General features: G+C 36.1%; 1 protein-coding gene across 1 annotated transcript in view; it reads right to left on the reverse strand.

Annotated features, from left to right (window-relative positions):
- The window catches only part of LOC111177444 (coagulation factor XIII B chain), a 41,568-nt gene that overhangs the window by 4,794 nt on the left and 19,724 nt on the right, over window positions 1–17,050 (reverse strand). Inside the window, exons 5-10 of the mRNA XM_022579196.2 lie at window positions 16,611–16,787; window positions 13,774–13,953; window positions 13,496–13,681; window positions 12,219–12,401; window positions 8,303–8,503; window positions 7,391–7,573 (exon numbers count right to left, since the gene is read on the reverse strand). Of these exons, the coding sequence (XP_022434904.2) occupies window positions 7,391–7,573; window positions 8,303–8,503; window positions 12,219–12,401; window positions 13,496–13,681; window positions 13,774–13,953; window positions 16,611–16,787 (1,110 nt within the window). The remainder of the gene's footprint in view (window positions 1–7,390; window positions 7,574–8,302; window positions 8,504–12,218; window positions 12,402–13,495; window positions 13,682–13,773; window positions 13,954–16,610; window positions 16,788–17,050) is intronic.

Below are 17,050 nucleotides of genomic sequence, written 5' to 3' on the forward strand. Positions count from 1 at the left end.
CAACATTCACATTACAGGGGTCCCAGAAGGAGAAGAGAAAGAGAAAGGACCCAAGAAAACATTTGAAGAGATTATAGTTGAAAACTTCCCTAACATGGGAAAGGAATAGTCAACCAAATCCAGGAAGCTCAGAGAGTCCCATACAGGATAAACCCAAGGAGAAACATGCCGAGACACATAGTAATCAAATTGGCAAAAATTTAAAAAAAAGAAAAATTATTGAAAGCAGCAAGGGAAAAACAACAAATAACATACAAGGGAACTCCCATAAGGTTAACAGTTGACTTCTCAGCAGAAACTCTACAAGCCAGAAGGGAGTGGCATGATATACTTAAAGTGGTGAAAGGGAAGAACCTACAACCAAGATTACTCTACCCGGCAAGGATCTCATTCAGATTCGACAGAGAAATCAAAAGCTTTACAGACAATCAAAAGCTAAGAGAACTCAGCAGAAACAAACCAGCTCTACAACAAATGCTAAAGGAACTTCTCTAAGTGGGAAACACAAGAGAAGAAAAGGACCTACAAAAACAAACCCCAAACAATTAAGAAAATGGTCATAGAAACATACATATCGATAATTACCTTAAACGTGAATGGATTAAATGCTCCAACCAAAAGACACAGGCTTGCTGAATGGATACAAATACAAGACTCATCTATATGCTGTCTACAAGAGACCCACTTCAGACCTAGGGACACATTCAGACTAAAAGTGAGGGGATGGAAAAATATATTCCATGCAAATGGAAATCAAAAGAAAGCTGGAGTAGCAATACTCATATCAGATAAAATAGACTTTAAAATAAAGAATGTTACAAGAGACAAGGAAGGACACTACATAGTGATCAAGGGATCAATCCAAGAAGAAGATATAACAATTATAAATATATATGCACCCAACATAGGAGCACCTCAATACATAAGGCAATGGCTAACAGCTATAAAAGAGGAAATCAACAGTAACAGAATAATAGTGGGGACTTTAACACCTCACTTACACCAATGGAAAGATCATCCAAACAGAAAATTAACAAGGAAACACAAGCTTTAAATGACACAATAGACCAGGCAGATTTAATTGATATTTATAGGACATTCCACCCAAAACCAGAAGATTACACTTTCTTCTCAAGTGCGCACGGAACATTCTCCAGGATAGATCACACCTTGGGTCACAAATCAAGCCTCAGTAAATTTAAGAAAATTAAAATCATATCAAGCATCTTTTCTGACCACAACACTATGAGGTTAGAAATCAATTACAGGGAAAAAAGCAAAAAACACAGAAACACATGGAGGCTAAGCAATATGTTACTAAATAACCAAGAGATCACTGAAGAAATGAAAGAGGAAAGCAAAAAATACCTAGAGACAAATGATAATGAAAACACGACAATCCAAAACCTATGGGATGCAGAAAAAGCAGTTCTAAGAGGGAAGTTTATAGCTATAAAAGCCTACCTCAAGAAACAAGAAAAATCGCAAATAAACAATCTAACCATTCACCTAAAGGAACTAGAGAAAGAAGAGCAAACAAAACCCAAAGTTAGCAGAAGGAAAGAAATCATAAAGATCAGAGCAGAAATAAATGAAATAGAAACAAAGAAAACAATAGCACAGATCAATAAAACTATAAGCTTGTTCTTTGAGAAGATAAACAAAATTGATAACCATTAACCAGACTCATCAAGAAAAAGAGGGTGAGGGCTCAAATCAATAAAATTAGAAATGAAAAAGAAGTTACAACAGGCAGCGCAGAAATACAAAGCATCCTAAGAGACTACGACAAGCAACTCTGTGCCAATAAAATGGACAACCTGGAAGAAATGGACAAATTATTAGAAAGGTATAACCTTCCAAGACTGAACTAGGAAGAAATAGAAAATATGAATAGACCAATCACAAGTAATGAAATTGAAACTGTGATTAAGAATCTTCCAACAAATAAAAGTCCAGGACCAGATGGTTTCACAGGTGAATTCTCCACTTACAGAAGAGCTAACACCCATCCTTCTCAAACTCTTCCGAAAATTTGCAGAGGAAGGAACACTCCCAAACACATTCTATGAGGCCACCATCACCCTGATACCAAAACCAGACAAAGATACTACAAAAGAAGAAAATTACAGCCCAGTATCACTGATGTACATAGATTTTAAAATCCTCAACAAAATACTAGCAAACAGAATCCAACAACACATTAAAAGGATCACACACCATGATCAAGTGGGATTTATACCAGGGATGCAAGGATTCTTCAATATATGAAAATCAATCAATGTGATACACGATATTAACAAATTGAATGAGAAAAACCATATGATCATCTCAATAGATGCAGAAAAAGGTTTTGACAAAACTCAACACCCATTTATGATAAAAACGCTCCAGAAAGTGGGCATAGAGCAAACCTACCTCAACATAATAAAGGCCATATACGATAAACCCACAGCAAACATCATTCTCAATGGTGAAAAACTGAAAGCATTTCCTCTAAGATCAGGAACAAGACAAGGATGTCCACTCTCGCCACTATTATTCAACATAATTTTGGAAGTCCTAGCCACGGCAATCAGAGAAGAAAATGAGAAAAAGGAATACATATTGGAAAAGAAGTAAAACTGTCACTGTTTGCAGATGACATGATACTATACATAGAGAATCCTAAAGATGCCACCAGAAAACTACTAGAGCTAATCAATGAATTTGATAAAGTTGCAGGGTACAAAATTTGTGAACAGAAATCTCTTGCATTCCTATACACTAATGATGAAAAATCTGAAAGAGAAATTAAGGAAACACTCCCATTTACCACTGCAACAAAAAGAATAAAATACCAAAGAATAAACCTACCTAGGGAGACAAAAGACCTGTATGCAGAAAACTATAAGACACTGTTGAAAGAAATTAAAGATGATACCAACAGATGGAGAGATACACCATGTTCTTGGATTGGAAGAATCAATATTGTGAAAATGACTATACTACCCAAAGCAATCTACAGATTCAATGTAATCCCTATCAAATTACCAATGGCATTTTTTATAGAACTAGAACAAAAAGTCTTAAAATTTGTATGAAGACACAAAAGACCCCAAATAGCCAAAGCACTCATGAGGGAAAAAACGGAGCTGGAGGAATCAGACTCCCTGACTTCAGACTATACTACAAAGCTACAGTAATCAAGACAATATGGTACTGGCACAAAAACAGAAATATAGATCAGTGGAACAGGATAGAAAGCCCAGAGGTGAACCCACATACCTATGGTCAACTAATTTATGAGAAAGGAGGCAAGCATATACAATGGAGAAAAGACAGTCTCTTCAATAAGTGGTGCTGGGAAAACTGGACAACTACATGTAAAAGAATGAAATTAGAACACTCCCTAACACTATACACAAAAATAAACTCAAAATGGATTAGAGACCTAAATGTAAGACCGGACACCATAAAACTCTTAGAGGGAAACATAGGAAGAACAGTCTTTGACATAAATCACAGCAAGATCTTTTTTGATCCACCTCCTAGAGTAATGGAAATAAAAACAAAAAGAAACAAATGGGACCTAATGAAATTTAAAAGCTTTTGCAAAGCAAAGGAAACTACAAACAAGATGAAAATACAGCCCTCAGAATGGAAAAAAAATATTTGCAAACGAATCAACAGACAAAGGATTAATCTCCAAAATATATAAACAGCGTATGCAGCTCAATATTAAAAAAAACAAACAACCCATTCAAAAAATGGGCAGAAGACCTAAACAGACATTTCTCCAAAGACGACATACAGATGGCCGAGAAGCACATAAAAAGCTGCTCAACATCACTAATTATTAGAGAAATGCAAATCAAAACTATAAAGAGGTATCACCTCACACCATTTAGAATGGGCATCATCAGAAAATCTACAAACAACAAATGCTGGAGAGGGTGTGGAGAAAAGGGAACCGTCTTGCACCATTGGTAGGAATGTAAATTGATACAGCCACTATGGAGAATAATATGGAGGTTCCTTAAACAACTAAAAGTAGAATTACCATATGAGTCAGCAATCCCACTCCTGGGCATATACCTAGAGAAAACCATAATTGAAAAAGACACATGTACCCCCAATGTTCATTGCAGCACTATGTACAATAGCAAGGTCATGGAAGCAACCTAAATGCCCATCGACAGACGAATGGGTAAAGAAGATGTGGTACATATATACAATGGAATATTACTCATCCATAAAAAGGAAAATGGGTCACTTGTAGAGACGTGGATGAATCTAGAGACTGTTGTACAGAGTGAAGTAAGTCAGAAAGAGTAAAACAAATACTGCATATTAATGCCTATATGTGGAACCTAGAAAAATGGTACAGATGAACCAGTTTGCAGGGCAGAAATTGAGACACAGATGTAGAGAACAAACGTATGGACACAAAGAGGGAAAAGTGGTGGTGGGGGGGTGGTAGTGGTGGGATGAATTGGGAGATTGGGATTGACATGTATACACTAATGTGTATAAAATGGATGACTAATAAGAAACTGCTGTATCAAAAAATAAATTAAAAAAAAAAGAAAAGATGAGGAACAAATTACTGACAAATATATGGGTAAATCTAAAAGAATACTGTTGGACAACGTAATATTAATATATCTTTGGGACTTAAACTATATGTACAATGAAAATGCATGACATAATAATACAAAAAGTGGGAAGAGTAAATAAAGTGTTCTGTGTCCTAGAGAAATGGTAAAACTATGAATTTGTACTCAATTGTAATAAGGCAATTCTGCATTATGAAATCTCTATGATAACAGCTAAAGGAAGTCTGGAGGAACGTATAATCCACAAGCTATGAGAGAGTAAAATGGTATAACAAAAAATTTGATTTGCCCATGAGAAAACAATTAAAAAAAAGAGAGAAAACAGAACATAGAACAGATAGGATATATATCTAGTATAGTAAGGTAGTAGCTATAAACCCAAACATATCAGTAATCACATTAATATGTAAATGGACTAAATAATCCATTGTAAAGGAAATGATTGTCAGACTGAATAAGTATAATTTTACATACACTAACTATATATTGCTTGTAAGACATACACATTACAAGTAAGAATCCAGAAAGTTGAAAGTTAAAGGATGAAAAATTGTACACCTTGTAAATACTTGGCAAACGCCAGTTGGTACAGCTAAAGTAGATTTTACGGCAAAACCAAACAAAAACAAAGCGTTACTATAGGTAAAGAAAGACTCAAATTATACAGATTCAACATGTTTCAATCTGTGTGCACCTAAAAAAATAGCATCAAAATACATAACCAAAATTTGACAGAACTAAAATGATAAATATTTTTAAATGTACCATGTGAGAGAATTTAACACACTTTTGATAATTCGTAGAAAAATAAACAAATAAACAAACAAACATAAATCTGGACAGATAAGAATGAATTTAGTAACATGAGAAACAAAATTCAATTCAATTCATATGTATGTAACAACAGTGAACCCAACAAGGACAAAATTAATTTATTTCCAGTAAAAAGGTTTACCTGAAACAAGTATATGCTTGTAATAGACTAAGTATCAGTGAATTTCAAAGAACAGATATAATTCAAAGTATGTCTCAATGGATTTAGACTAGAAATCAACAACCAAAAGAAAACTAGAAAATCCTCCAATGTTTAGAATTTAAAAAATAAACTTCTACATAACTCAGAGTGCATAGAAGATATCAAAATGGGTATTATAAATTTTTAGCTGAATGATAGTAAAAATCAAAAATATAAAAATGTGTGGGATGAAGCTGAAGTTATGCTCAGTGGGAAATTTATATCCTTAAATTCATTTTTAGGGAAAAACATAAAGGATGAAAATTAGTACTCTAAGTATACATCTAAACAATCTAGAAAAAGAATAATAAAATAAATCCAAGAAAGTAGAAGAGAGGAAATAATAAAGACAAGAATATAAATTAATGAAATAGCAACATTTGATGAAAGTATCAAAAAATGCAGATACTGATTGCTTATAAGGACCAATAAAATTTACAGACCCTCAGCAAGATATATCAGAAAGACATACTTCTTCACAGTAGTATAACAAAAGACACATCACTAAAGGCATTAAAAAAACCATAAAAGGATGTCATGAACGTTATATCAACAAACTTGACAATTTAGATATAATGGACACATTCTTACAAACCACTTCCTACTGAAACTGAGAGAAGAGAATAATAACCTAATATCTATTAAACAAATTGAAGTTGTCATTAAAATCTTTCCTCAAAAAAAACCTCAAGGCCCAGGTGGCATCTCTGATGATTTCTTACAATTATTAAAGAAGAAATAGTACCAGTCTTAGACAAAATCTAGAGAATTGATAAAGAGGGAATACTTCCCAACCCATTGTATGAAGTTAGCAGAAACTTGATACAAAACCCAAAAGGAAAATAACAAACCAATCTCCCTCATGAAAATAGTTGCAAAAATCCTACGTAGAGTATTAGCAAATAAAATTCAACAATATATAAAAAGCATAATTCATCACAACCGTGTGGGATTTATTACAGAAATACAATCCTGCTTTAACATTCAAAAAAGAAGCAATGTAATTCCAGGGAAAAAAAAATAAATGTAATAATCATATGATTGTTTTAACAGGTATTGCTAAAATTAAACTCACTGAAGGTTTTTTTAAACTCTTAGCAAAATAGAAATAGGTGGTTTCTATATCTTTATTTTGATTTTTTTTACGTATTTGTAACACCATATTTAAAGATGAACTACTGAAAGATTTAGTTATGAGATCAGAACACAGATACCCACCACTTATACTCAGCATTATACTGAAGTCCAAGACAGTGAAATAAGATAAGAAAATAAATGAAAGTCAGATATAAACACAAAGAAATATTTTCTTTTCATTTAAAAATATGCTATTTTATGACTCCTGAGAATTTTGGGAGATAGTGTTACTTTTATTAGGATGCCTCATCAACAAGGCATTATCATCTTTCAGATTGAGGGGACCATTCCTATATCTGTTCCCGCTGTCCTCGTGTTTTCTAGCACAGCACCAATAACACTGAATGACCACTGTTAGACTGGTTACCCACAGCACACAGCTTAACCATCCTATAGGTCCTACCAACCCAGTACCTCATGTATGGTTTGTACTTAAAAAGTACTTGTTAGAATGAGCTGAATTCTAGTTATTTATGATCTAGAGGAAAGAGTAGAAACCAGTAATTCAACAAGCACACTAATAAAATAACAAAAATGCAAAATTTAAATTTTATATTAGTGCTATATCAACTCGAAGAGAAGAGGAAGTGAAAAATATGGTTTTATTTTAATAAATAGAGACATATGTGGCAGTACTTACCCAAACACAATGGTGGTGTAGTCCACACTCCCTCTAAACAATAGGACTCCTTAGACCCTTGTAGGAAATGGTGCTCGAAACATCTGTATTCCACTGAGGAACCATTTTCATAGGTCCTGACTGTTGAACTCTTAATAACTCCATTTTTAATAAATGGGGGAGATGCACATGTTCTTTTAGATTCTGCAAAAATAATAAAGTCTGCAATGAATTGCTACAATAGGCAGCCAGTGTTTTTATAATCTCTACAGAAACAAAACAATACATTTCATGTAAAAGCATTTTTAAGACATCTCTCAAGTAATTTTTAAATATCAAAAGCATTTCTGCAATAACTTCATACGTAAAATTTATGATTGCAATTAGTATATCATAATATTAAATACACGTTTAAAACTAGCAAAGTATTAATTATTGTGATTTTACTTTTCCTCTTTCTGTTTGCCAAAAGTGAAAGAATATAAGATCCGTCTTGAGGCCATGCTTTCTGTATGCATTCTCTTCCTGTTTCCTTATTAAAAGTGACAGTCCCATGCCCAAGGAGTACACAAAGTCTCTCACTCTACCTTAAGCCCTCTTCTGAGACAATGCTCCCCTGCAAACCCTGAGGAGAGCAATGCTTTACAGGGTTGTTGATTGCTCACAAGAGGGTGATCCATCCTCTGAAAGTCTGGTGATATGTACAAAATCTCATGATTTCTCTCTTTATAAAACTGACTTACAGAATTAAAAGATGTCAGCATAGATCCTATTTAAGGGTATGTGCTGATTGGAAATTGATCAGGTCATTCCCAATTTTATAGATTAGATGATGAGGGTGGTGGATTGCTTAGGGTCTTATCCTTTGAACTCATACTGATCACCTGTGATATTGGTCACCCAAGAAATTGTCTGGAAGCACCATTGTTTTACCTTTTTTAATACATGAAGGATATTTCACTTCACCTCTGTTGCACTGCACCGATAATTCAGAGGGTGCAGTTGATGGAGACAAGTCATACCCCTGTTTACATACAAAATCTATTAAATCTCCATGTAAGATCTTCCCTTCATAATTCCACTTCATCCCTAGGTTATTTCTGCTCATGTCATCCATGTTAACTGTACACGGCTCTGTAAAACAAAGGGTCTTTTCAATTCTTTACTCATCTCACAAGTATGAAAGTGATATATTTTTACAAAAAAAATTATGACAGGCATCAAAAGCGGTATTTTATATTTACCATTTATCATTATTAAAGCTCTTCACACATATACATGATAAAGGATACACTTTATTGCTGTCAAATGAATTTATATATTTTGTATTATCTTCAACATATCATAAATTAAAACCACTTAATTTGAAACATTAAAAATATTGTTTAAGGCAACAACCACTTAGGTTCATCCTGATTTCCTTCCTATAAAATAAAATCTTCAAATAGAAAATGTATTAACTGTGTAATATTTGTGGGACACTTACCACTTGATATTTGTCGGTGAATAAAACAAAGATCCCTGCCCTCATGGAGATTACCTTCTAACTGGGAGACACACACACAATCAACAATAAATGTAATAAATATATGGATCTTATAATTTGGGGCCATCTTTAAACTACATATAATAAGTGTGATAGGAAAATTAATAGTGGAGGCGTGGGGGAAGGGGGACTGTGCTTCTAGGTAAGGTGGTTGGGACAGGCTTAAATAAGTAATCTTTGAACAGACTTGCAGAAGGCTAAGGAGTGAACCAAGTCATTTCTTCTCACTGTTGTGGCCTCTCCCGTTTCGGAGCACAGGCTCCAGATGCGCAGGCTCAGCGGCCATGGCTCACGGGCCCAGCTGCTCCGTGGCATGTGGGATCTTCGCGGACCGGGGCACGAACCCGTGTCCCCTGCATCGGCAGGCGGACTCTCAACCACCGCGCCACCAGGGAAGCCCCTGAACCAAGTCAATTTTTGCGGGAAGGGCATTCCAGGCACGGGGAACTACCTTGAGGTGAGAGCACACCTGGCTTACTTGGGGAGGAGTAATGAGACCAGACTGGCTGAAGTAGGATAAGGGCAGGGAAGACCAGCAGTGGGGAGGTTAAGAAGTTCATAACATCTGGAATAATTCACAGATGGGAAATGCTGCTCCTTATCGCACCATCTTTCCCATTCGTAGTGAGAGTATTTTCAGTTCCACAGGACAAGTAAGATGCACAAAGCTCTCTCTTCTTGCCCTGATGACAATAAATGATCTTCACTCAGTATTTGCTTTAGGCTGTGGGCACCAAGCCTAAATGTCATGAGGCAATTGCTCCAGACAGAAAATGATAGGTTTCCTTAAACCTTATTGTTCCCTATGGGATTGTTCCATTACTAGCTTTTCCTTTACAATTTCGGTCCAGTCTCTATCCTCAGAGATGACTGTACTTCCATTCAATGCAATATCAATCACATCATCAAAAGCTTAACATCAAAATCATTTATGAAAATATGAGAGCAATAGAAAAACTACAGGTGAAGATATATCTGAATGTGACTGTGAACAGCAAACTAAGAATGACTTGAAGGAGAGAAACCACAAAGGAGATGCTGAAAGAGCTGACTTAAAACTTAAATTTATGTATATTAAAAACACTATAAATAAAAGGAAGAGGAAAACAAAAAATAGCTGCAATATACATGCCTGTCAAATTGATAATGTAATTTATATAGATAAAGCTCTTATGGGTATGGAAAAATTGCTAAACTATGAACAATCAGTTCATTGAAAAACCACCTATGGCCATTAGAAAATTGAAAAATGTCAACTGTTTAATACCCAAATAAATCCAATTAAAGTAATTTTAATTGCTTAATTAACAATACGTAAAGGTTAAGATATTCAAGTTCACAAAGATTAAGAAACTACTTCATTAATTCACTGATGCTAGGATCATAAATCAGAATAAACTTTATGAAGGGCAGTTTGGCAATTATCAGAAATTTAATTAAAATTCCAGATCTCTTTGATCCAGAAATTCCTCTTCAGATAATCTGAAAACAAAAACAAAACATTTGAAATAAATAGAATTAATTTTATTAAAAAATAAAGATTATTTACATGTACAAATATTTAGTACAAAATGTACTGTGTGGAATATAAAAATGTTGAAAACACACTAAATGTCCATCAAAAAGTAATTAAATTATGGCATATCTGCATTAAGGAAAACTGTATAGCCATTAAAATATAATGTAGAAATATATCAAACCATGTTCATAATATAGTTTAAGTAAAAGAAACAAGATTCATAGCCTCTTCATGATATCATACAGTTTTGTGAATATGTATGTTGGAAGCTGGTGTAGAAAAAGGTGTAAAAGACCATTATCTAAGTCATTGACGTTTCCAGCAAGGTTACTGATATTTTCTGTTTTCTTCTAGTTTATTCTGTATGTTTATTAATTTTCTTGTAGATAACAATGATTTGCTTTTGTAGTTTAAAGGGCTAATATTTTTAACTAAATGTCTTTTTTAACTTATAGGGAGTTTATCATGCAATTTTCTATTTGTAGAAGTCACAATGTAAGAAGTTTTTTGCAACTGTAGTGACCAGGTACGTTACTTTTTTTTTTTTTTTTTTTTTGTGGTACGTGGGCCTCTCACTGTTGTGGCCTCTCCCGTTGTGGAGCACAGGCTCCGGACGCACAGGCTCAGCGGCCATGGCTCACGGGCCCAGCTGCTCCGCGGCATGTGGGATCTTCCCGGACTGGGGCACGAACCTGTGTCCCCTGCATCGGCAGGCAGACTCTCAACCAACTGCACCACCAGGGAAGCCCAGGTACGTTACTTTTAAATGTAACTCTGACTAGCAAAGTTAAAAAATGAGGCAAATCTATAGGCTTGAAATGAGAGGTGAATATTGTTTTCCCAAAGTAATTTCAATTTAGGTAATTATTTAGATAGCTGCCTCAGTTTTCTACTTGAAAACATTAACATTAATTAATCCATGCCTTAATCCAAAATATAGAGTAACTACAAACGTTTTTATCTGCTCAACAAGATAAAACAAAAGTGAGGAAGCAGTGGCAAAGAAAGCTATAAATGACATGCTCTACCAAGGAAAGAATTGGATTGATTATTCTTCTGTCCAAATGACATTCTGAGGACAATAAGAGAGACAACGAGGAATATAAACAACCAGGGGAAATTCCAGTTAGGAGAAAAACAACACAAATGTAATCAGACACACAAATGTGATTATGTTTAATGCCACTGAAGTGGACACTTAAACATGGTTAAAATGGTAAAGTTTTGTTGTTCTTATGTTACCACATTAAAAAAAAAAATGCAGTGGGGTAAGAACGAGTATAGCCTAAACCCTAAGATACTAGGGATGTTTTTCTGCTGACAGAAACGATAAGGTAAAACACTTGAAGAATGAAAGATATATACAAAATTCTCTTTTCCATGCTATAAAACATTATATGAAAATCATGTAAGAATACAAACATAAGGGTAAAACAAATTCAATGTGTCCTGCTATAAGCAGAATAAGTTCCAGGGACCTAATGTACAAAACAATATATAAAAAAATAAATAAGATAAAATTAAAAAATTAAAAAAAAACCACCCCAATGTTGTGCACTTAAAAGTTGCTACGAGTGGATCTTGAATGCTCTCATCATAACAACCCCCAAAATTACATGAGGTGAAGGATAAATAAACTAACCTTATTGTGGTAATAATTTCACAATGTATTTGTGTATCAAATCATCACATTATACACCTTAAACATACACAAGGTTATATGTCAATTGTATCTCAATAAGGCTGGGAAAATTTTTTTTAATTCAATGTGTTCTCTATCTTACCTAAGCAAACAGGTGGGGATGACCATTTTCCTTGTTCACAATGAGATATTTTTGCTCCTCTCAATAAGTAATATTCATTGCATCTATATTCCACTGAGGATCCTGTTGGGTAGCTTGCTAATAATCCGCCAATAACAGCTCCATTTATTACATCAGGTGGAGAATTACAATTCCCAGTATTTCCTAAGAAGTTATTTTTAAATTAATACAAACATAACAACATAATGATATAATACAGTTGTGCATACAATAGTACTTTAATATTTCACTATGTAATTTAGGACAATTGATCTCTCAGTGTATCAGAATCAGAGAAACTTTATTCAGCTAAGTATTGTTAAAATTTACTAAGCCAAACTAAAGAGCAAATGTTTTGCTGAAGGACAAGTATGCAGCGGATTTTTCACTTTTCTTGCTTCTGAAGGACTCATGCTATAGATATTCTTAAAATGTACAGAAAGGTAAACAGTGTTCTTTAACCTAACGATTATGGTCCATTTAAAAACTGACCTTTGTTATTATCCATTTTTATTTTTTCCTTCTCATCTCTCTTCATCTCAGATCTCAATCAACCCAAGGATGAAAATTTCCATTTTTCTCTCTGTCTTCAGAGTCTTTCTCCTACTCGGCTAATTTCTCTAGCATCTTTAATAGCTTTTCTCTTACACAACAGATATCCTCGGTAAACATGTCTGTGGAGGTCTCTCCAGGACCTGATCAAGAAATGAGGAGAGGGCTTCCCTGGTGGCGCAGTGGTTGAGAGTCCCCCTGCCGATGCAGGGGACGTGGGTTCGTGCCCCATTCCGGGAAGATCCCACATGCCGCGGAGCGGCTGGGCCCGTGAGCCATGGCCGCTGAGCCTGCGCTTCGCAACGGGAGAGGCCACAACAGTGAGAGGCCCGCATACCGCAAAAAAAAAAAAAAGAAAAAAAGAAATGAGAAGGATGGCAGAATGGGTAGCACTGAAGAGTGGTACCCTGGTTGTGCCCTTCAGTGAGATGAAAGAGCAGGTATATGGCTCAGAGGGTGGAGGGCTCAGAATGGCCAGATGCAAAAGTACTATCATCAAGATGTTAAAAGCTTGTTTCCCAATTCTTTATATCCAGTTAAATTCTACAGAGAGCTCCATATGCTCAGGAAAAATAGCAGAGTAAGTGCTCTATCTGTGTGTTTCAAACTCTTCTAAGCAATGGACCGTTGCTGTAAGTGTGTGAGTTAAACAAAGGAAAATGTTATACACTAGGCTTAGCTCTGGATGTGAAACGCAGCACACATACCAACACACTCAGGGGGAAGGGTCCATTTTCCACGTTTACAAGTTATTTCTTCTGGTCCCCGGAGGTGATACCCTCTTTCACACACGTATGTCACTTTATCCCCATTATAATAGACCTTGGAGGATAGGTTTGCTGCAGCATTCTCAACCAAGGGCAGGTCTTCACAGCCCATCCTCTGCTTTTCTTCTGAAAAGGGAAAATTGAAACAGAAGAGACCATTTAGCTCCACATGCATGCAGGTTTCATTTTAGGGAAAGCTCATTTGAGGTGCTGCTAACCAATGCATTTGGGAGGTTCTGTCCATTTTCCATTTTCACAGCGTATCTCTTCTGATCCCTGCCTCTCAAAGTTAAGTCCACACTCTATACGCACTGTTTCTCCATGACGATAAGTGGTTGAGTACCTTTGAATTCTGGAGGTCAGAGGCACAGGGGGAGGAGGACATCGATTTCTTCTTCCTTTTATGGAGAAACATCAGTATATTTAGTCATGTAATTACCAAAAAATAATAGTTAAGATTTCATAAGCACATTCATTGTGCCAAGGACCCTAAGAAGTATGGCAGACAGACTGGGGCCACCCCCTGGATCCCCACATCCTGAGGCTGACTTCCTTGAGTCATGCCCCTCCCCAAGAACAGGAACTGGGACTTGCTTCTAAGCAATGAACACAGCCAAGATGATGGGATGCATGTGACCCGTTTAAACACAGCCACAAGGATGGATGCGTGTGGTCATGCACACATACTCTTGCAGCACAGTATGGTAAGGCCGTTCTTGCCGAGCTCTTTCTCAGCTGATTTGGAAGAGAAGCAAGCTGCTTCATCACGAGTTTCCGAATGGGGTGGGTCAGAGGGCAGGGGGCACAGGGCTGCCTGCAGGGGCATCCAGGAGGAGACTGAAGCCCTCTGCTCAGCAGCCTGCCAAGCTCCAAATGCTGCCACAAACCACAGTGAACTTGAAAGCAGGTTCTTCCCGAGCCCAGCCCCAGATGACACTGCAGTCCCACCTGACACCTTGACTGCAGCTTTGTTAGACACGGACACAGAGCCAGGTCAGCTCCACCCAGAATCCTGACCCACAGAAACTGTGAGACACAGGTGTGTGGTTTCAAGCTGTTAGGTTCGTGCCAATAGAAAACTAAAAGAGCCAGCACGTTACATTCATTATCTCCTTTAATCTTAAAATAACTTTGTTAAGTGGGGACTATTACATCTCCCATATTACAGACAAAGAAACTAAAACTTATGAAGTAAGTAAATTATTAGTAAGTGGTGGATCTGTTCCTAAACCCGTGTCTATCTGAATTTAAATCTCCTGCTCTTAACTATTCTAAAATACTGACTATATTAATTTCCCATGGCTGCCGTGACCAATTACCACAATGGAGAGGCTTAAAAAATAGCACACCTTTATTCTCTTACATTTCTGGAAGCCAAAGTCCAGAATCGGTTTCACTGGGCTGAAATCAAGGTATCAGGAGAGCTGTGTTCCTTCTGGAGCCTTTAGGAGACAAGCAGCTTCTTTGCGTCTGCAAGCTTCTGGGGGCTGCGTGCACTCCTTGGCTTATGACCCCTTCCTTTTTCACTCCAACCTTTGCTTCCACCGTCACATCTCATACTTGATCTTCTGTAGTCAAATCTCCCTCTGCCTCCCTCTTATATAATTATGATGCTTATGATTACATTTGGAGCCCACATGGATAATCCCAGATATTATTCCTCTCTCCAGATCCTTAATTTCATCACATCTGCAAAGTCCCTTTTGCCCTATAAGGTAACATTCACCGGTTCCAGGGACTTGAATATGAATATTTTCTTTTGGGAGGGAGGGAGGCATTACTCAGACGACTACACTGCCCATCCTACATCTAAGGACTGTTTGCTAGAAAACGATAGCAGGAGTGTTGGCCCCTGACTTAATTTGGTGGGAGTGGGGTGAACAGGTGATAAGTAGGTAGGGGTCTGCCATTTCATTTTGAAATAATATGCTACAGGTAATTTGCTAACAATCTTCCTCTCTGCTGTTAGAGCAAGGCTCTTGGGCACCACTGGAAAGTTTTAAAAAGAATAATTTCTAGCAAAAAAAATTAAAGTCATTGTTTAGAGAATGAGCATTTAGAGAATGATGGCAGTTCTGGGAAACCCCACTGCATAACCCTGGTGACCCCTCTTTCTTTCCTCCCAGCAACTGTTTCAAATCTTCACTACTCTCTTCCAAGTTTTCCTTTCCTGTCTTTCTCCTGCCTGTTAATAATGACACTATTTCCTACATTACAGAGACAATAGAGGCTATCAAGCCCTTTACCTCTCCCCATCCTTCCCAATCCTCCAAGTCCTATTTATCTTTTAAGGCCCAGTTCAGACATTATCCATCACCTCTGTAAACACTGTCCCACACCATATCAATCAGAACCTTCAGTGTTTGTTCAAACACCTTATACCTGACTTTATTACACCAGTTGTCACATTGTACCAATGATTTGTATCTGTTTCCTCTGCTAGACCAGGACCTCCTTCATATAACATTGCAGGTGTGATTATATGACTATTGAATTGATGTCTCTTAACAGGTAATCATACCACCTGTTTGAACACAGCCAGTGATATAAATGGAACCACAGACGTCCCATTTGACAGTGGCTCTTACTGGATGACCTGAGTTTTCATTTTCAATCTGGGTAACATTCTGCTGCTTTTCCTGCTCTTTACCCCACTGTTCTGAAGACTATTTTCACATCAGGGAATATGTGGCTAAGTAATAAGAAAGTACCTCCACAAAGCTGCCACCTTGGGACAACTGGATCTAGTTAATTCCCAACAACAACAATTATTCATTATAATAAGAGATTTACAATTTATAATAGATTTTAAAATATATATTTAAAAGATATATCCACTCTACAAACTAATGTAAAAATTAAGATTTCTTCAGATTAAATGTATTAAAGACTGTTGAAAATAGCACTGATTTAAAAGACAATATTTATTTAAAAAAATAGCACTCTGGAGAAGAATTAGATATCATCAGAGACTTTTTTCCTTAGAAATTAAAGAAATTAAAGCTGATTCAGACATGATATTTTATTTGTGTGAGTATGAAATTTTAAAAATTACCTTCACAGACAGGAGATTCTGGGTACCAACCAAAGTTATAGCACTGAATTAAATCAGATCCACTTAGATAATAATTTTTATGACAGAAAAACTGAACTACGTCTCCTTCTTCATAGGTTTGCTTCACAGGATGAAAATAACCATTTTCTATTGATCTTAAAGAAGAACATATTAATTCTAAAAATGAAAGAACAAATAAAAAACAAAGAAGTGTTATTTTTCCTGCTAGAACAAAATTCACCCACTACTTACCTGCCATATCTGAATTAGAAATCAGCAACTTTGCGAAATTTTGTTATTCCTAGTAAAAGCTTGCCAATTTATATATTTATTGAATATCATTAAACTTATTTTAATTTAAGTATCTGAGCTAAAAGGATTTTTCCCTCTTTGAGAGCTTGAAATGATGAAAGCCTACTGTCAACATCATTAAAACCAGA

The sequence above is a fragment of the Delphinapterus leucas genome, chromosome 1, assembly GCF_059928025.1.
Source record: "Delphinapterus leucas isolate spDelLeu-1000000601 "Yukka" chromosome 1, BTC_Dleu_Yukka2, whole genome shotgun sequence".
In the NCBI taxonomy this organism is placed as follows: Eukaryota; Metazoa; Chordata; class Mammalia; order Artiodactyla; family Monodontidae; genus Delphinapterus; species Delphinapterus leucas.